Source organism: Nyctereutes procyonoides, unplaced genomic scaffold, assembly GCF_905146905.1.
Source record: "Nyctereutes procyonoides isolate TBG_1078 unplaced genomic scaffold, NYPRO_anot_genome, whole genome shotgun sequence".
NCBI lineage: Eukaryota > Metazoa > Chordata > Mammalia > Carnivora > Canidae > Nyctereutes > Nyctereutes procyonoides.
The window spans coordinates 19,336,201-19,358,338 of NW_026575132.1; the positions used below are offsets into that span (position 1 = coordinate 19,336,201).

Sequence of the window (22,138 nt, forward strand, 5' to 3'; positions counted from 1 at the left end):
CACAATTTAAACCTTGCTCTAAATAACTGTATTAACTAGTCTGAATTGGTCCCAAATGCCAAAGTGCCACTGTTGTATAAATCACTTACTTCTACAGCATCCTTTTTAAAAATAATTTAATTTAAAAACCTGTTAATAAGACACATCCCTTAGTTGATTGTTCTAAAAACTTTTATAGGCTAAATATCATATAAATGAAAAATATGACTAAATTTAGTGACACAGATGAACCTCATAAATATAATATTTAGCAAAAGAGGCCAGATACAAAGAACATATATGTATGATTCAATTTATATAAAGTTCAAAAACAGGCAAACTGGTGTTAGCATTTAGAATGGTAATTCTTGGAATGGGGCACAAGGGTGTTTCCATCTCTGGTACTTTTCTGTCTCTTGATCTGACTGATGGTTATATAAATGTTTCATTTAGAGAAATTCATTGAGCTTTACACCTATATTTTGCATACTTTTACACTATGCATGTTAAATTTAAATAAAAAATTACACTAAAAGGCAATATACTTCATCCCAAGCTATCATCCTGCTATTGGTAATTTACCACTACTTTCTGTCTTGCAAAAGATACAAGTAATTTGTTTCATAAAAAAAGCAAACAAGGGGTGCCTGGGTGGCTCAGTCATTTAAGCATCCACCTTTGGCTCGGATCACGATTTTAGGGTTCTGGGGGTGCCTCATAGGGCTCCCTGCTCAGCGAGGAGTCTGCTTCCCTCTTTCTTTTTACCCCTCCCCCGACTTGTACTCTCTCTCTCTCAAATAAATAAAATCTTAAAAAAAAAGAAAGCAAACAGTATTTCCACATAACATTGCAAAGTTACTAATTTCCTAAATATGAGATGTTTTAAAAGTCAAATTTATCAATATAATTTATAGACAGTAAAATTCATCCTTTTTAATCTACTAAATCATAATATTTGAGAAGCACATACATTCATGTACCCATCACCACTGTTAAGATATAGAACAATTTCATTATCTCTCCAAATCCTCTCATGTCCATTGTCAGGCACCAGCAGCACTGCCCAATTTCCTGTCCATATAGCTTTGCCTTTTCCAGAATGCCATATAAATGGAATCATATGGTATGTATTCTTTTAAGTCTAGTTTCTTTCATTTAGCATAATGTATTTGAGATCCATCCATATTTTGCATATGTCATTAGTTTCTTTCCGTTGCTGAGTAGCATTACAATGTATGGATATATCACAATTAAAGAACATCTGAGTCATTTCCAGGTTTTCGTGATTTTGAATAAAGCCACTGTAAACATTCATGCATAGGTGTCTGTACGAATCTAAGTGAATACTTTGTTTTTTTAATTCCAATTTGTACTTTTACCTGCATAAAGTATTTTCTATATTGCCTTTAGTCTACAGTAATTCTGATGCCTAGAGAATAGACCAATCAGCTCAAAATAATATAAAATCAGAAAATGAATCAAATTAAACAAGAAACATTTTGCAAAAATATGTCAACTTTTACAAACTCCTCTTTTAAAAATATTTTTGCAAGAATCTACAAAATTAATTAAAAATACTCTAATCAAAATATTTGATTAATAAATCAAAATCCTATTTAAATTGTACAAGGTTAAAAATCAATGACACTACTAATTTGTATTCTAAATTTATAAGGAATAAAGAAAAAAGGTAAGGAATGTGGCTTGAAAAGTAGTGTTATACGCCTGTTTCATAACTTCCTAATTTAACATATTATAAATTTCACACAACTGGTTAGTTTTTCTATCCATGATAATTTGGAAAAGATTTGAGTGACAAAATGGAAACATGGTAGATGTTACCTAGCATGTTGTGGTAAAGTGGAATGGCCCGTCCAAGGATAATAAATGCAGTCATGACTAGTGGGACCGCTACACCTGCAGGCAATTACAGAACAGAAAACATCATTCTCCATTCACAGTGGCATGCACACACATGCACCAGTGCTCACACAAGGAGCCTTGGAGGAAGAACATGGGAAGCAAGCACACCAAGTACCTATCCATCAGGCCGATGCAGTCTTCAATACTTGAGCCTATGCACCTGCAGAAGATCCAAATTTTAAAAATACAAGGAAAAGAAAAATTAGTCATTTTTGGGAAAAGAATCAGTAAGATAAATACAATTGTTTCAAATTCTTAATTACAGTTTTTAGACAGTTTTGGGACACTATGAATTTAAAGCCAGTGAGAAGATTATTGCTTGCTGGATACAGAGAAATAAGTTGCAAATACTATCCTAGTGGAATGCAAAGAAACATGTCCACAGTAAAGGAAATTGTACCCTGTTTTTGTGGATTATTTCCAAATACATATAACTCACTTCTAATACTTTCAGTTCATTTGCATCATTCATGTGTACATGTCTTGCTGAATAACTTGATAGTTCAATGACCATAATTCGTTTTATGTATACAGTTTCTTCTAAAAGGACTTAAGCTTAAGTGAAAACTAAAATAAATAAAAAAAGAAACATGAGCTATTCAGTATAATATAATAACCTGATGCTTAATACTCATTAAAGATTGATTATGGCATAAAATGACTTAACATGCTTTAATGCTATTCTTATGGATACTTTACATAATCACATTATTCCATTCCTTGGTTGTAACTGTTTTTAAAACATACTTATCTGTAAACATGAATTCATTTAAAAAGCAAATTAACTGGTTTCACCATACTGCAGTTTATCTTGACACTCTTTTAAAAGAACAGTGCCATAACAGGCAAACAAAAATAGGTTTTTAAACTGCCATCATATTTAACTGAAACAATAACAAGTAAATAAATTCTCCCCAAGGAAATGATTACAGTGAGAACCAGGTAAGTAAATAATTCACTGAGATCAACATTTAAGTGAAATTATAGAAGTACAGAAAATCCTGACATACAGTCCCTAGAATTGCATTTTGAAGTATTATGGAAATATCATTTCTCCCATCTTCCAATGTACTTGAATTGTATTTCTTTCCCTTTTCTCTCATCAAATACGTATAGCTCCAGTACATTATCGAGAGTCCCTCTACAGCTATGATTTATAGAACTGTCTAATTCTGCTGATCCCAATTTTTCCCCAAACTCTAATTTCTAAAACTGAAAAAGCTGAAGTTAAAATCACTATATAATGACGTAATAAGGTGCTTGTGTATAGGGTAGACTGCCCATTATATCCTTTGCTAATTCTCAACATTGGTAAACTAATATAACTACGTATAATAATAATTAAATCACGGTCTCTTTGCCTCACCAATATCTGCTATAATATTACTAGGTAGAAGGTTGTTTTCTTTTTTGAGGATTGGTCTTGAGTAGGCCAGAAAAAAATTAGTGTTGAAAAATATGGGAAATACATCATGAAAAAGTCTTTTAAAGAAGTAAATAAATAAAAATATATATGTAGCACAGAGCATTGAAGTGCTATTATAATCCATAACCAAAACCATTTCTTAAAATGGAACAAATAACTACTAAAAATGTTCCCAATTTTTCTTATATTGTTTTCTTTTTATTTTATTCTAAAGAACTTAATTTTTTCTTGGTTCATATTCTATCTTCTTCAAAATGCCCTTTTATACAGTATTGCTATTTTGTAAAACTAATAGTCTACTTCTTATTTCCAAGTAGAAATAAGCTGAAAAGCTATGATTAGTTTGCAATCTGTGTCTTTATAATAACCATTGAAAGATAAAAAATATTTGAAAGTGAAATTCAACTTGAGGGGAAAGTGTGAATAATGAAGGATCTTTAGTCATCCATTAAAAAAAAAAAACTTTGCATGCCTACTAAGTGTTGCTACTCTTCTAGGAGCTGGAGGGGGGGAAAAGATGAATTAGACACTTTTCCTACTCTTAACGAGCTCACAATTTAATGATGGAGACAGATGCATAACCAGATGTATATTGTATAATGTGATAAATATAATAAGAGACAAAGAGTGGCTTAAGGGAGCACAGTGGAGGGACACTTAGCTTCAGAAATGCACAGTAATCCTCATGGAAAAGTCAGGAAGCTGAAGTTCATGGTGCTGAGAACCAGAATGAGAGTAGCACTGATTTCTAATAGATAAGGTACAACAGGAATTAAAGCATACATCTGAGGAAATGTCCAGTGCACATGAACAACTACAAATAATTCTGAATAGTCAGGGAGGAAACATGATGCAACAGGGAGAAGGAAAAGAAGCCAGATCATTAGACAGGAGCCAGAATTTGAAGGCTATTTGCTTAGAGGCAAACAATGGAGAACCACTGGAGGGTTTTAAAGAACTAATGGACTTGCTTGTTTGTGTTTAACATGGATCTCTGCCCTGTGAAGGCTGGTCAGCTGGGATCCAGGTAGATTCCTCTGGCACAGAGACTGTGTTAGTCTATGTAAGAGATGAAAAAGGATTAAACTTGGGAAATGGCAACTAGGATAGAGGCCTGGGGACAGATTCGAGAGATATATTGAATAGTATGGGGGCGGGGGGGGGAGAAGCTGATGGCTGATTTGACAGAGGGTTAAGGTCAGAGGAATTAAACATGAATCAAATGTCTGTCTGTGAGAACAATAGTGAGAGAATGAAAGAGGCAGGTCACCTTTCCTTGTGTGTGTGTAGGGGGAGGAGGGGTTGATCATTTCAGTTTTATGGATCTACAGTATGTATCTAGTGTGCTCATCCTACATCTAGGTAAGAAATGTTCCTCACTAGCTGGAAAGAGGGGCCTGTGGTAGTAGAGCATCAAAGTACCAGTATGATGATCAATTTTAAAAGAGCGTACAGGAGAAAGTTAAAATTGTTAAGTGGATAAGATTGTTGAGGAAACCTCCATAAAGTGAGGAAAGCAGAGCCTGAGACTGAAACCCAAGGAACTCCAATGACCAGTAAATGACCTAAAATGAGCTCATATACCAGATGCATGAGAAAATATAATTGAATAGAAACAAGTAATTGCAGCATCATGGGAGCCAAATCAGGAGGACCTTCAGGAAATGGGGTATTGTCAATGTCAAATGTAAAGAGAGATCTCATAAAATAAGAACTACTTAGTTGTCATTTTTGAGGTCACCAGAATTTCATTTGCTGTGAGGTGGTTGAGAAGCAAGTTGGACAAGAAGAGAACAGAGGCAAGAGAAAATGGAGGTGAGTACTAAGGGGGCAGGATGTCGGCTTGGGGAAGTTTGTTAAGGGGGTTGTGTAGGATAATTAAGATTTAAACATATTTATAAGCTGAACCTCAAAAGATGTAAGACAAAGAATAAGGATATGCCTGAAGTGGCCTCATGCTTTCTAAATACAAGTTGCTGTGTATTTAAAGATGTGTACTCTATTTCAACTCTTTGTACTTTAAGCAATGAATTAAGATATGCAATTCATATGGATCCAGCAAGATCATAGAATGACAGAAACATTAGTTTTGAAAAGTCAAAATCCCAATATGAGACAAAAAAGGATAAGGAATAATGCAACCCTCTGCAAAATTAGTGTTACAAAGTAAAGACTTTACAAGAAGAAAAAAAACTATAACATGTTAATATAACATTTTACAAAAATATCTGGAATTCTCAACTCTGAGATGTGTTAAAAATTGGCCTACTACTTACTGATTTATAAGCGCTTTGATGTACCCATATATCTAATGTAGTTGAGATATTTTGACAAAATCTCTTTCAAATTTTGAAATGCAAATGGAGGAATATTTTAAAATTTCAGTTAAAAGAGTATACACAAAAATTTCACTCTTCCATCAGTGAATAAATTTTCACTATATAAATTTAAAAATATAAAAAGAGTTGATAAAAAAGATTAAGGCATATAGGGAATTTAGTAATATGAAATCACAATTCTAATCAACAAAAATATTCAATGAAAGTTTTCAAAGATGCCTTATGAAAAATAAATATCCCAGTCCAAAATCAAAATTAAATTGGTATTTATCATTGGATTCAATGATGTTAGTGTATAAACCATGGTAAATGCCCTTATAGCAATTTAATTACCTACTAAATTTAATTCAGAAATCTTTAAAGAAATTTCTATCCTGCTAATTGCAAATATGAGGATCATTTCCAAGTTTTCAATGCTTGCTCATCATTTCACAAAATGGGGAAGGGTCTTCCATGCAAGATACAAACTGTAAGAGTGAAAAGTCACTGAAACATGACACACGAGTGGTCAAGAGCTGTGTCTTGGTCATTTCTGAACTTAGCTATCACTATATCTGATGCACAACAGGTATTCAAATTAAGCTGAAGAATGCATGAAATAAGAAAAGGCTGCTAAACATAAAAGTCAAGAAGAGACAATGATAACCACCCCCTCCAACCTCTTTAGGAATATTAATGAGCATCTCCTCATAGATACTAAATGGATAACCGATTTTAAAAGTATCTAAAGAACTTATTAGAGCCAATATATTTAATGTACTTTCAGAGTAATAAAAGTGCTTTTAAGGTATTACACACATAATTTTATTTTCAGAAAATCATTGAACAGTATTCAAAGTAAGAACTTTCCTTCTAAAAAAATGTGACTTGAGAGACTATTTCCATTAACTTGGTTCTTGAATTATCTAGCTGACATAATATCGACATATAAAAGAAAAGATGTTTTCCAAAGTGGAGTTGGCATGGTGAGCTCACACCCATAGGTCAATTAGTACATGTGTTTTGGAATAAAAATTGTCACTTGTTCCATCATCCCCATTGTCCTTGTGATCTTTGTAGGGAAAGATCCTATCTCTACATGCAATTTGAAGAGAAAGGCCTAACTGCACAGAGCACCTCATCGCTTCACTAAAGGATGTCAAGGCACAGTGGTGCACAGCAGCACTAAAGAGTGGGATTTAGGAATTCTGGGGTTGGGACCATAAAACTTTCATGAAGTAAGTGAACTTGGACAATATGGAAGATATTAAGAAAAGGATGGCAGGAGCCTAAATGAAAACAAATACAAAATCCTTCAGGACTAAATCAATAATTACAGAATCCATTTACCTTGGAAGATGCCAAGAAATACAACATTCAAATTCTGTCTCATTGTCATTCCTCAATAGCTGAGTTAAAGACATTTTTCTATTTACTTGGAGTTCCTAAATGATCTGGTTGGATTAGTTTCCTTTATACCTTCATCCTCCTTTTTAATTGATGTCTGGCTTTTGTTGCTGTGGTAAATTGATCTCTTCATTCTACTTCTACTTCTTCCCACCATATATGTGTTCTTTTATTACATAATCATGATTTAAAAGGGCTGAGAGGAAGACACACCAGCCACACACCCAGACTATGGCTCTGTGATCTCACTTTCATTTCCCTAATGGCTTCCTTGTAATTAGATTTGCAAAAATAGCAAAAGGTCTCATTTTGAATGGCAACAGCTGTTGACATCAACATTATATTGAATAATTTACTGGTTTAATTTTAGCTGCAAAACAATAAAACCCTCTTGTGGATGATTATTTTAGCAGGCAAAGTTTTCCCTTTCTGTTGCTGACTCTTCTGCTCCGGTGGTACCAGTTGTTTCTTCATGAAATACTCTTAACCCAAGTGTGCCAAAAACTCGCAAGGGGAGAAGTTTGTTCCTTCTAGTTTCCTTGAAGCGAGTGTCTATGTGACTATTTCAGTATCTTCAGTCTATGTGCTTATGTGGTGTAAACCAATGAGTTGGCATTAGCTCTTCCAAGCTGCATTTGAATTTGAATGCAGAATATTACTTTACCTTTTGAGGACCTGCTACTTCACAGAGGGACTTAAGCTGATTTCTTGACCTGCAGGAAATTGTGGCAGCATCTGCAAATTGATGTCCTCTTGGCAGAAAATGATGTCGCTTGCTTAACTTCTTCAATATCCCCTAACAGCTAGCTCTTAATCTGGCAGAAAATCTCTTGATGGAATCTCAGACTTTCCTGCCAGATGTAAAGTACCCGAGATGATTCTCAACAACAAGTGTATGTATCTGTACGTGGGAGCGTGCATATATGTGTGGGCGCTCATAATGGAGAAGAGGATTTATGGATAGAAGAAGGGTAGAGTATGCTAAATTGTTCTCAAGTTGAAATGCATCACCTTCTGGAGGAAAGAAAACAAAAAAGCCCTTACTGGAATAGACTTGCTGCTATCTTTTAAAAAATTCGGTGTTGGGATTTGTTAGATGAGTGACATTGTTTCTTTCAGTTCAGTGCTTTTCTTCTTTCTATAATATGCTTTTGTTTTTCAGTTGCCATCAGTTATCAAAGGTAATCTATTATTCATTGTATAATACATCCTCTTGAAACAATAGAAACTATGTACTGGTCGAAGAAATTCTAGGTTATAGGTTAACCTCTAATACACGTACTTTTACAAAATGTATTTGTGATTTTACTGATATACATATCACTAAATTCCCCCCAACCTTTTTTTTTGTTATCACTATTTTGCCTATATATTTTTTTGAAGGAGTAATCCAAGGCACTGTTCAGCAAAGAGAGCTATCCTTACCTTCAACTTTGTTGTAAGAACCAAGAAATATAAGCAGAAAACTTCGATTAAAGATTTATTAAGCACAAATCTCAAAAGTGTGATGACTATCTTGTCTTTTCTAAGATATCTTAAATATCGAGTAGCATTTGGAAGAATTTCTACACTCTGTACAAAGTATACCTGCCAACAGCTTCATAAAGGTGTCAATAGAAGACTTTTAGGCAAATGTTAAACAGAAATATCCGAGATGGTATACATTTGATTGCATAAACCATTTTCTTAAAAAGTCTTCCTCTTCAAATCAACAATTAATAGAGATGAATAGAGTTTTATATGAGAATATTATATATGTAGTAGACTGTGTCAAGGATAAAGATAGAGTCCTTGTGATAGAGTGACTTGTATGATAGAGTCCTTGGCCAGCAAGGATGCTTACCCTTGGGTGCAGTTTGGATGGCATGGATGGCACTCCCGATCCTGATCAGCATACTTGAAAATAAAACTGTTTGCCCCCTGTAAGCCATCTGGACATTTTTCCACACAGTTCGGGCCATCCTTAAAATGGGAGCACTTTGTGCAGTTGTCAGGTCCCTGAAGGATGAAAAACAAAACACAATAAAGGAAAATGGATGCTGTTCCCTCTGGTATTCATGTGGTCTAGTTACTGAGACTTCAGTCAGTGGCCAATCTTCCCCTAGGGAACTGGGGAGCATTTTCAGAACTATAAATGGGAATGTCACACTTTCAGCTTTTCAATGTACAAGTGAGTCGTAAACTTTCCTTTGGTTGTCTATGATTATTTGAACAACAAATTTTAAATTTTACTATGGTTGAATTATTAAGAATTAGTTTAGGCAAATAAAATTTAATATGTAGGTTATTCTCCATCTCAAATCAGCTTGTGATAATGCTAAAACTCACATGTCTATTTATAGAGATTTTAATAAATCACAGTACAATACTGAGAGCACAATAAAGACACATTCTGATGAGCAAATATCAAAAGCCCCACAATAATAAAGTAGGCGCATGCAAAATAAAATTATATGAAGAAACTTATCAAATAATAAAGGTGATATAAATATGAGCATAATAAACTGTTTTAAAAAATATTTTATTTATTCATGAGAGACACAGAGAGAGAGGCAGAGACAGAGGCAGAGGGAGAAGCAGGCTCCATGCAGGGAGCCCGACATGGGACTCGATCCCGAGACATGGGATCACACCCTGAGCTGAAGGCAGACGCTCAACTGCTGAGCCACCCAGGCACCTCATGAGTATAATAAACTTAAATAGAATTAACTCAGTTTGTGAATTTGGGAGTCAAGAACTAATATTGGACAGAGCTATGTATTAGGCAGGGAGCGTCTACTCACAAGAGTGCATTATATCTCTCTACAAATGTTAATTCAAAAGCCGTCAGACAATGCACGCTGGTGATACAAAACATCAGGAAATCAATAAATATAATATTTTTAAATTTAAAGATTGAGGTTGCTAATGAAGAACAGTGGTATAAAGAAGAAAAAGGAATCAGGAAGAGGTTTCAGGAAATTCTGGGACTGGTGAGGTTCAATCAAGCACCTGTCTATTTCACTATTTTGATGTAAGACTTAGAGCTAGAAGAAAATTATCCTATGAAACATAATCCCCATTCAACCTGAAGAGCTTGCTATTGGCAACTTCTTATTTCCTACCAAAAAAGAATACTTCACATGCTTCCAATTTTAACACCTGCTCATGGGTACTTAGGCACGTAATGCCATCTATTATACAAAATCATTTACTCTGCTAGTATGCTCAGTGGCATGACTTATTGTACAAGACAAGAGACATGCTGATGTCTTCTTGCAGAATGCAAGAATAAAACTATGAGTAAATTAGACAGTTAAAGTCAAAATTAGAGATTAGGACTTATTTTTCCATAAAATTCTCCTGACGTGAAATAATATCCAGGTAAAATCAGGAGACACGAAAAATATGAAGCTAAAATTAAAATCATATTTAACATTTACGTATACTTGAAAAAAAGATTTTTTTGTATATTTCCTTGTTTTCTGGGCATCTTTTACCTATTTGATTGTATTATCATGATATAAAACCTAATGTTCTAAGCTGACATAACTAAAATATGTCCTGACAAATCTCAAAAGAAATGAAATGTACTGATTCTCAAGCTCATTTCCATAATAAAGAGATTTTAGAAATATGTGTGTCTAATGCTTACTCTTCTATCATTATATTCCCAAAGCTTTTAAGAACCTAAGTTCAGCGAATGAACTGATTAATGCAATGATAAAAAACAGAGGTGAAGGCAATATTGTTCCTTATCTCTGATTTTAAACTACCTTTGGACTCAATTATGCACCCAGCAGACTAAAGGATAAGCTAAATCCTGATAGAAATATTACATTCTTTTTCTGCAGTGACAATTGATGATTTTCGCTGGTAACTACTCTAAGAAACAATGCTATTATTCACAAGTATCCAATTCTCTTCCACTTCTAGCCACTTGGAGGACTGAAATTCTCCTCCCACAAGAAGTGAGGTGTGTCTTGTTTGAGACAATGAAGTTAAGTAGAAGCGATTTATGAGACTGCCAGTGCTAAACTCTCCAGCCTTCTCTTTCCCTGCTGCCATGATGCAAAGATGCGATGAAGATGCAGATCCCATAAATGTGAAGCATCTCAGACGGAGCACTAGACCAGTAGGAGGAGGAGGGCTGCCTTGCAGGACACTTTACATGAAAAAAGATTTAAATGTTCCTTTTTTTTTGTATATGTTTTTATTGGAGTTCGATTTGCCAACATAAAGCATAACACCCAGTGCTCATCCCATCCAGTGCCACCCTCAGTGCCTGTCCCTATAGGCTACTGTAATATGGGGGTTATTTGTTATGGCAGCACAACCTTTATTAACTTTAACAACTACTTCAGCTTTTATCATTCTCCTTCTCTATCTCTTCTTTGTATGCTGCCTCTTTGGCTTATATTTTAATCTTCTAAAACTCTGATTTCCCTTTCTTTTCACATGCCCTTTCTTATCTTTCTTGATAGGAACACAAGAGTACAGGGAGTAAGGTGGAAAGGACAAAGTTATAGCAGCCATGTCCACAATAGCCAAACTGTGGAAGGAGCCTCGGTGTCCATCGAAAGATGAATGGATAAAGAAGCTGTGGTCTATGTATACAATGGAATATTCCTCAGCCATTAGAAACGACAAACAGCCACCATTTGCTTCGATGTGGATGGACCTGGAGGGTATTACGCTGAGTGAAATAAGTCAATCAGAGAAGGACAAACATTATATGGTCTCATTCATTTGGAGAATATAAAAAATAGTGAAAGAGAATAAAGGGAAAGGAGAGAAAATGAGTGGGAAATATCAGAAAGGGAGACAGAACATGAGAGACTCCTAACTCTGGGAAATGAACAAGGGGTGGTAGAAGGGGAGGTGGGCGGGGGGTGGGGAATGACTGGGTGATGGGCACTGAGGGGGGCTTGATGGGATGAGCACTGGGTGTTACGCTATATGTTGGCACATTGAACTCCAATAAAAAATTAAAAAAATAAAAATAAAAATGAAATGAAATACAACAAAAATAAAATAAATAAAATAAAATAAATAAAATAAATAAATACAATACAATACAATACAATAAATAAAATAAAATAAATAATAATAATAAAATAAAATAAAATAAAATAAAATACCAAGGGCAGACATGCAAGCATATAAAATCAGGGACTTGTTTTATTTCAAAGCTGGCTGTCTCAAGATTATCTGGGGTTTCTGTCACATTTAAATAGTGTAATATTATCCCATTTTATATACACCAGTTATAATCTCAGAAAACATATTATCCTTATTATATTACAGAATTTTGCCTGGGAGTGGGAGGAGTCACTTCTATATTTTGAGCTCCAGTCCCACATCATACAGATTGTTGACTTTTTGGTGCAACTTTCTAATTATTATAGGTTTGGTTTCTTTATATTTTAAATGGAAAAAAGTGATAGTATGCTTCAGATATAACAGTGTTTGACAAATATACATGCGTACCAATTATTATTATTAGGGAAATATGGACAGGCCAGGTAAGTGTGATTCCAACAGAATAAATCATAAGACCAGGTGTGGGAATTCCAACCAGCTTTATGACTTCAGTCTCATCACAATGTTGGCCTCACAAAGAAGACTCCAGAACTTCTTGGATATCTTAAATGATAGATGCCTGTTACCATGGCATAGGGAAGCACATCTGTCTGTAGTTGTGATAATCAATATGTGAACCCAGAAATGGCAAAAATCTAATATAAATTGTAAAAGCTGAAAGCAGGCCATCTCCTAGTAAGAACAGTTAGGGCTATTGTTTGAGCTCCTCAGTTCTGCCCATTTCTCAGACACCTGTCCTAAAATTGTGTTCTTACCTGCCTAGCATTTCAAGGCTTACTGATCAAGTAATCAAATAGGTTTTCTTGATTCTGTGCTCTGATCTTCCCCAAATAAGTGATTCAGGTTTACTAAACCTTTCCTATTTTTGATTTATTGCCTTTCCTATTCTCTATACATATTAATTGACAATGTTAACGGTTGGTGGTAAATTTGACTATATGGCCCCACGATGTTGTCATTTAAAAAATCAAAATGTGTTCTTCAAAAATCTGTTTTTTTCACTCTTTTTAGTGAGCAAATAATTTTGAAAATTGGGGAAGAACCATTAACTATTAGGGTCTTCTATGTGTGGTTTATAAACTGTCTCAATCTTTCGAGTAACAAAAGAATGAACAAATATACTACGAACACATATAAATTAAAATGAATTAACAAAAGATATTTACCAGCATAATTTTATACCATAGGAGGCAGCATGAGGAATAGAAAAAGCACAGGGCTGGTTTTTCAGCCTGCCTTGTTATTGTAATGGCACATTTCCAAAGACTCAGTTTCTTTGAAAGACATTTTTTTTTCATTCTTTGACTTTTGACTAAATAACATAACATATATGCCAATACTAACATATTGACTAAATATGTTAGTGTTTAAAGAAGTCTTATACAGATAGCTCAATCTGCGTTAACAACCTATTTCAGAACTTATACTTCCCCATGTTTCATGTCATTCTTTCCAGCATCCACATTTCTCATGCTGCGGATTAATTGTGTTTTCCATTAATATCCTTAGCGGGGACAGAAAATAGCCAAATATGCCCTTTGCATACTTACTTGGAGATCATTTACATATTAAATTATCTTTTTAGACTTTGGTTCTTCAGGCCAAATCACATTACTTCTTTTTCTCAGAGGTCTGAGTTTCCAAGCTTAATCATCCTGGTGGTAGTCCTCTGAACTGTCCAAGTTTTCCACATCCTTCTTTAGATGAAGTTCCAGAATGGCTCATTGGGGCCTATTGGAAGTTTGGAGGGCTCAATGATATTTTTTTTTCTAAGCTAATTAAGTGCTGAATAAGCACTCTGGTAGAAAAATTAGTATTGTTTTAATTGCATATAAACTCGTATGGAGCAATGTTGAGCTCTTGGCTACACCCATATGTCGGTCCCCAAATAATCTATTGAGAAATGACTCAATACACACACAAAAAAACCTGGAAATTTGTCTAAAGAAGGATGAATATGGCACTTTGGAATAACAAACTCATATTGACCTCATTATTAGGAGAACAGCTGAATAATGGGAACCAAAGGGAGATCTGAAAAAGAATTATCATCTACTCTATAAGGCAAACTTCAATCGTGTAAATACCAACATATATCCATCAAGACTTTCCTGATCCCATAGCCCCTCTTTCATTCTCATAGCTCTGTTTTTCTTTCTGCCATAGTATTTATCACACTGTTTTAGATTTTAGTTTATAAGTGTTTGCCCTCTCCCTTCTGTCTTTCACAATGTTCTTCATAATGACATAACAGTTAAATAATTAAACATATAAATGAATGTGTTATAGTTTACCCCAAATACACCATGAATTTTTACATTCACATATCTTTGTATGTTTCTTCTCTCCAGATTCTTCTTCAAAGCACAACTCAAACATCACTTCTCTACAGCCTTCCCAGATGCCCTACTTTCCATCCCAAAGACAGATTAATTTATCTCTTGTTTGTGTTCCTATAACAATTTATACATACATATATTTTACAATTATTTTGGTTCAATCTAGTTACTTATGTAGTTCTCCTTTCTTTTCAATACTGTGCAGTTTTCAAGGGCATATCCATATCCTCTTTTTAAATACATTATCTGAAATATAAATATTTCAGAAATTGAATTTGTAAAAATTTCATCTCTACTACCAAACAGTAAGCCTCCTGAGGGAGGAATATCAAACATGATTCCCTCTAGTAAGCTATAAACACCTGTTGAATGGATGGATAAACGATAAAGCAATGACATAACATTCACACATGAAGCTAAATAAGCCAATACAACCACAGATGTCTTCAAGCTTACCGGTCCATGGCAGGTGAGGATGCCATCTTCCATCTTCTCACACTGGGGGTCACACTCCACACAGATGGAGCCATTCTCAAACTCTCGAAATTCACTGTGAAAACATCAGCTACATGAGGTGGTATAAGCAAACAAGTTGTCAACTTAACAAATGAAGTAACATCTGCTAAAAGTCCTATTGGCAGAGTAAATTCTAGAGTCTGTTTCTCTATGTGCCAGAAGCATCAGAATCATTTCCCTGTACATTAAGGAATAAGTTCTCCATTAGGAGAAAAGATAAACTGCAGCCAGATGGCTCTCCTTGCCCTCCATTGGGTTCAACGATAGACTCATTCAGGAAACCTCTCTCTTGTGAGAGATATTCTAACATTCTAAAAAAAAAAAGAAAGAAAGAAAGAAAAAGAAAAAGAATGACTCTTTTGATGATAGAGCAGAATCATTTACCTTTTTTAAAGTAAAGCTGTGCCTGTTTGTCTCTATATAAAATTTTACTCTTCGCTGAGCTTTATTTTTTAAACTCTGAGAGAACTATTGTATTTTTCTTGTTGCTAAGTTACATGATATTCCCCATCCCTGTCCTTCAAATCCCAAGACTCTTCAATTTATTTTTGGTGAAACTTCAAAAAATGCTTTGATTTCATTTTTTCTTTTAAAATAACTGCCTTGGAGAATTAGAGAAAATATCTTTTTATGGCAGATTTTATATTCTTAGATTATTGATCTAATATCACAACATCTTTTCAGTTTAAAATCTTTTTGAAGTAATTCTATATGGTGCAAAATAAAAAAAAACAGTTTAATGATAACATTCTAAAACTTTCTAATTAAAATCTAGGATGATGGGATCCCTGGGTGGCACAGCTGTTTGGCGCCTGCCTTTGGCCCAGGGCGCGATCCTGGAGACCCGGGATTGAATCCCACATCGGGCTCCCGGTGCATGGAGCCTGCTTCTCCCTCTGCCTGTGTCTCTGCCTCTCTCTCTCTCTCTCTCTCTCTCTCTCTGAGTATCATAAATAAATAAAAATTTAAAAAAATCTAGGATGATGGTTACCCCTTCCCACAACCTTACATTTTGTAGCTATTTAAATATTAAATGTTATCAATAATAAGCCTTCCAATCAATATCTACTGTCAAGTTTTCATTTCAATATTTGGATATCATTCATGTATAATATGTTAAATATCCCATTCCTACTAATGTTTCAGAGGATGAAGCACTGGATAAAGACAATTCAGAATGCCAGTTATAAGTCATTAACAAAACCTGACTATTTATAGTTTCTGCATTATTTTGTGTCTGTATATCATGAGCTGTCATTCCAAGCTAAAAGTATTGTAAATATGGCAGTTATGGATTAATTAGGTGATAAATTTAAATTTATTTTTCCCTAAAATAAAGTGTTCACTTATTTTCATAATGAACTATCTCATTTGGTTACTGTAAAGCCTTAATAAATGATAGAAGTTTAAAAGGTGGGCTATCTTTTCTGTTGGCTAAATTAAAACTACACATACTTTAAAGCAAAATAATTAAGTTAAATTGATGGTTTGGTTATGTATCAATGCACATATTTAGTTACATGGATTTTGCATTTTTAAACTGAGAACTGAGGTGTTGGTTTGCTATGGATTAAGCTTCTTCTTTGTGTTTTTTTTTTTTTTGGATTAAGCTTCTTACAAATTTCCTTAAATTTAAAATCTCAATTACATAGAAATATTTTCTTCTGCATGTTTCATCAACATGAATTATATAAAGCACTTGACAGAGGAAATCTTCAGAATAAAAACGTCAAAACGACCCGGTATGGGGGTAGGGGGGATGGTTGGTCAATTGTGAAAATAATCAAAAGTATCAGTAAAATGAAATTATAAAACAGTTACAGCAAAACCTGCAATCGTTAGTAAATTCCTTTTTTTAGTACAGTTTCTTGGATTGCTAAAGGGTTATGTTACTGAATGAAGGTCATAATTTTTGTGATACTAAAACACTGGCATGCTTTTTAAAAATTTTTTTCTCTTCTTGAAAACCACTCTCCACACACAGAGTTGACAAAGTGAATATAACCGAAAAAGTCATGGAGAACAACCTAGCTGCCTTTGTTTCTATAGACTTCTGTTTGCATGGCTTTGGGTTCTCTTCCTTTCTGCTCTCAGAACAGAATCTTCTTATAATTTTCATTACCTTTTCTCCTCTTCATTGTCACTGTCTCCATCATTGCTTTTTCTTCTCTGCTTCCAATTCATTATACAGTGATTTTGCCAGAGATACCCTTCACTTGAATCTAACCTAACAAATCACTGTCTATTGAGCTGAATTTTGCATACTGAAGTTTTTGTCACTTTTTTTACTACTCTACATTTCTCACAGTCTTGCTGTGTGCTACCTTAGCCAATCCTGTGATCCAGAGCAAATGCTTTGGAGTCAAGTTCTTCCCAAATGTGGCTGGTGTTGCCAATGCCAACACTAATACTTCTAGGCCTTAAATCCCTTAACATCTCTAGACTTCACTTTGTAAATATTCTCTGTGAAAGGGAAAAAAAGTGTTTCAATGAGAGGTTGTGATTTTTAAATATAAAAATGCCCACAAAGAGCTTAGACTGGCACTCTTTCTGATGTTTCCATGTTGTTAACATTTTAAAAGCATTTGACCATGTTGCCAGTTAAGAACAATTTTAAGATTGCATGGCAATGAGTTTTCTCTTTCATTTTAAATGCTTGCACACTGTAGTTAAGAGTTGCTGAAATACAGTAACTTCTATGATCTGGATTTGAATGCTAACAGCCAGGAATTAACTGATTTTCTTTTTGCCTTCAGAACCTCCTCTTTGAGGATTTCTTCTTATATAAAAATTATATAAATGTCGGTCCCCTGATTTTGGTAAATGTCCTATTTGTTATTTGTTTTCAGGAGCTTTAAGTTGACTAACCATCTAATCAGCTTAGATTAATAGACACAAAAAGAAAATGATGATAATCTCCTTAGTAGTAAAAATTCTAGCAACACTTAATTATGCATTTTCTCATTTATTAATCATAATTATCCTATGAAGTTGACACTATTATTATTCCCATTTTCCATATAAGAAAACTAAGTTTAGAACAGTTAGGTTATTTATCAAAGATTGAAAACGAGGAAATAAAAAAGAAAAAAAAAAGAAAACGAGGAAATGATGAAGTTAGGATTTGAATTCATTATTCCTCAAAGGCTGTTTTAACTACCAGGCAATGTTGGAAGAAATTAGTCAGTACCACAAGATTGGAGGTGGAAAAATCTATCACTGCATAGGCTAGAATTATGTCAGACTTTTACAAGGTAATTTCATTTATTATCCTTCAAAGTAGCCCATACAAATGATTTCCTAGAGACCTATTCCTGTTGCAAAATACATTAAAAACATATATTTCTTTAATACTTTTGACGTAATGACTTAGAAAATGTTAAACTTTCAAAACGGTCTAGTAATCAGTGTTGTTTATTTAGAAAACAGGTATTTTTCCTTTTCTTGGCTTTCATTATTTTGTGGACATGAGACAAAAGATGGTATATGCATCCACATATTCATCCATTTCATATTTCTGACAAGGTTAAAACTGAAATATTAAGGGGGAAAAATGTCATCTGGAAAAGAAACAGGATGGAACTCACATGCCCTAAATTCTAGGGCTGACTTGATTGTTCGACAATAGAATGACACTGGTCAACACTTAATTCTATCAATTTTCTTTTTGTTTTTTTTTCAGATTTTATTTATTTATTCATGAGAAACACAGTGAGAGGCAGAGACACAGGCAGACAGAGAAGCAGGCTCCATGCAGGGAGCCTGACGTGTGACTCGATCCCAGGTCTCCAGGATCATGCCCTGGGCTAAAGGCAGGCACTAAACTGCTGAGCCACCAAGGGATCCCCAATTCTATCAATTTTCACTGTTTATAAGATGTTGCTGTTAGGGGCACCTGGGTAGTTCAGTCAGTTAAGCATCTTAAAAAAAAAAAAAAAGGATGTTGATGTTAGAGAAGACGATTTCCGGAGCTCAATTCCTCTCTAGAACTGCATATATTGTTCAATGAATTCATAATGTAACATTCACTAAATAATATTAAAGTCTATTAATTAAATTTTAACAGCATCAGTGGCTTTAGAACAAATAATCATATTTTGATCTGAAGTATTTTACATACAGATGGAAAAAAATGTAATAGTTATGCAGTAATTCCAGATGAAAACATTCATTTATAATGAGAATAAACATGACTACAATTTAATGAGAAAAGCAATACATAATTTGCTATCCATTATCAAATTTATGAGTTGATTGTACCTTACAAAATTGTAAGCTGAAAATTTCCTGAAAAACAATTAAATTCTTATTTTGAAAAGTTTCATACTTAAACTTCTCATTTTATTTTTTCCCCTAAATTTCATGAAGGGAACTGGTTTTGGTCATCTTTCAAAGAAGAGACATATTATTATATTATTATTATAAACTGTAGATTTCTATCTTTCTGATATAAATTGCAAAAGTACAATGTTATCTCAGATCATGAAATGTTGACTAAAATTGAGGACAATTCTATTATCATTGTAATGAAATTGCAATTCATGGTTTGATTTCAGAACAAGTATATTCCTAGTATATTAACCATTTACAGGTCATTTAAATAATAAACTATTGAATCATTAATGACATGCAGAATTCTAAAACTATAAGGATTTGAACCAGAAAAAAAATACAATAAAATGAGACAATTCATGAGGCAAAAGAAGAAATGAGATAATTTCAAAACTATACTTTTACCAACCTGTTGAAAATCCTTTCAGTGAGCATCATATGAAAATTTGACTTGAGAACAGTACTAAAAAATGTATTATCAGACTAATAGAGGACAACTGTGATGCATGAAATGGTATGTTATGATAAACTGGTTTTATGAGTATGTGAAATGCCATGTAACAAGAAATACACTAGGTTTATTGTTGGCAATGTGATTATTATTGCATCACAAGGAATTTGAAATTCTTTTTTTAATAAATGTATTTTTATTGGTGTTCAGTTTGCCAACATATAGACTAACACCCAGTGCTCATCCCGTCAAGTGCCCACCTCAGTGCCCATCACCCAGTCATCTCCACCCCCCGTCCACCTCCCCTTCCACCACCCCTAGTTCGTTTCCCAGAGTTAGGAGTCTCTCATGTTCTGTCTCCCATTCTGATATTTCCCACTCATTTTTTTTTATTTAAAATACTGCTTAGGTTATCTTTAGAAAGTGGTAGACTGCTTTCAAACACCTCTCCAAGTAGAAACTACCAAGGCAATTTTTCTATAGGGCTAAGCAATTGTCAGAGAGATTGAAATGTATATCGTGCTTTCTAATATACAAATAGACCCATAACTTGGATGGAAAAAAATGTAATAGTCATGCAGTAATTCCAGATGAAAATTAATAGGAAAGCATGTGAAAGAACTATTATTGGGAGATATGAGAGGAAAGATTACTTGTAACAATCTTCTTCATAAGGAAAATAAGAATATATTTTTCAATTTTGCTTCACTATAAATTGATACAATTTATTAAGAACGATCTATTTCAGTCTACTTTTTATAAGTTTGCATAATAGTCAATACATATTTGGACTAGTCTTATTTCAAATAAAATTCTTTCCCCTTAAAATAATTCTTCAGGTGTTTTCGCAACAAGAGCTCCCCTTAAAAACATCAGCCAGCACACACATTCTGCAATTTCACCAATTTCTGAAATTCAGATAATTTCATTTTCTTATCATTTAAAAATCTGAACCAACCAGTGCCTCAAAGCTCATGAGGTAAAGGTGATGTTGTAAGATAACCTTACCCGTCATAGAGGTTACAAGACTCTATGCAGCTCCTTCCTCTGCTGAAGCGACGGCAGGACAGGCACTGATCGGGGCCAGGTCCCCAGCAGCCATCGCTTGAACACAGATGGTTGCACACCATTCCTTCAGCAGCTGGAAAACACACCAAATTCAAGGGTGAAATAAAACAGAAGGCTTTGTTAAGACTTAACCTTTTACTATGAATTTTCCAAAGTTATGCTATTTCTGAAGAAGTTGGTTTGAAAGAGATCTGTGGCAGAAAGCTTTGCTTACTCAGTCACCATGGCCCACACTACTGTCAACTTCTTCTATATTGCAGAGCCCCTATCAGTGTGTGTATACAGAACTGCTACATTTTCATAAGAATGTACACATGTCAATTGTCTACATCAAAATTCTAAGGAGGAAGAGTGATAGAAATTAACCCTCCCTTTAAGGCAAGAAGCAAACCACACCTTTCTCAATCCAGCCCTTTGCTCCACTGAGACACCACAAATTTTAACTTCAATTCCGTATGAGAGTTTCATGAAGAAATTAAACAAATAGTCCTTGTCTTAAACAAAATTTTAAAAAAGAGAAAGAAAAAGAAGAATGTCTGAAAGGTCGGAGGTGAGGAGAGAAATGGAATTAAAATACAAGTTTTTTTATAGGCCTCTGCTTGCCTTGATATTTAGTCAAATTAGCACATGTAAGGAAAAGGTTTTGCAAATATATGAAACAAATTGTAGTCACTGATGAGAAACTATAGAGATTAAAGTAATAATACTGAGTTTTAGCCTTGTCTCTATATATTTGTTGATGGGAGGGATGCCAAAGAATTTTGGGACGGTTAAAATTGCGAGTTAGATTCATCGTCTGTTTCCTTTTATATTGAGTAACATTTATTCAGTATATTATTATTTATATGGAATAACATGATTTTAGTAAAAGGATACGAGATGTTGATTAAGGTCCTATTAAGACTTTAAATGTTATTCTGAGTGTCAAAAGTGATTTGAGTCATCTGAAACACGATTTTATGTGGTTTTCATAAATTATTAAGAATCTCCAAGAAGATTAAAAAAAACATCAAAAATCGTCTTTATCTTCACATGAGTTACCAAGTTTAATTACTATGGGATGTAAGTTGTCATGACGAGCATTTGTGAGATGGGTTGGGATATCACTGAATATGTGAGTATAATGTAAGCAGGGAACACATCTGTGGAAGTTACCCTCTTTAACGTATGCTTGAGAAAGTGAATTGCCAGCATCCATGATGCTGACAACTTATAAAACAGTGAAACAAAATCATCCAATTCATGTATCCTGTCTCATATCCTGCAGCCTTAAGGAGGCCCTTAGGCCAAGCTGTGA

The 22,138-nt window shown here is 34.2% G+C and overlaps 1 protein-coding gene across 1 annotated transcript in view; it reads right to left on the reverse strand.

The window, feature by feature from the left end:
* The window catches only part of ERBB4 (erb-b2 receptor tyrosine kinase 4), a 1,090,474-nt gene that overhangs the window by 236,685 nt on the left and 831,651 nt on the right, over positions 1-22,138 (reverse strand). The window contains exons 13-16 of the mRNA XM_055345632.1: positions 20,782-20,914; positions 14,931-15,024; positions 8,897-9,051; positions 1,822-1,896 (exon numbers count right to left, since the gene is read on the reverse strand). Of these exons, the coding sequence (XP_055201607.1) occupies positions 1,822-1,896; positions 8,897-9,051; positions 14,931-15,024; positions 20,782-20,914 (457 nt within the window). The remainder of the gene's footprint in view (positions 1-1,821; positions 1,897-8,896; positions 9,052-14,930; positions 15,025-20,781; positions 20,915-22,138) is intronic.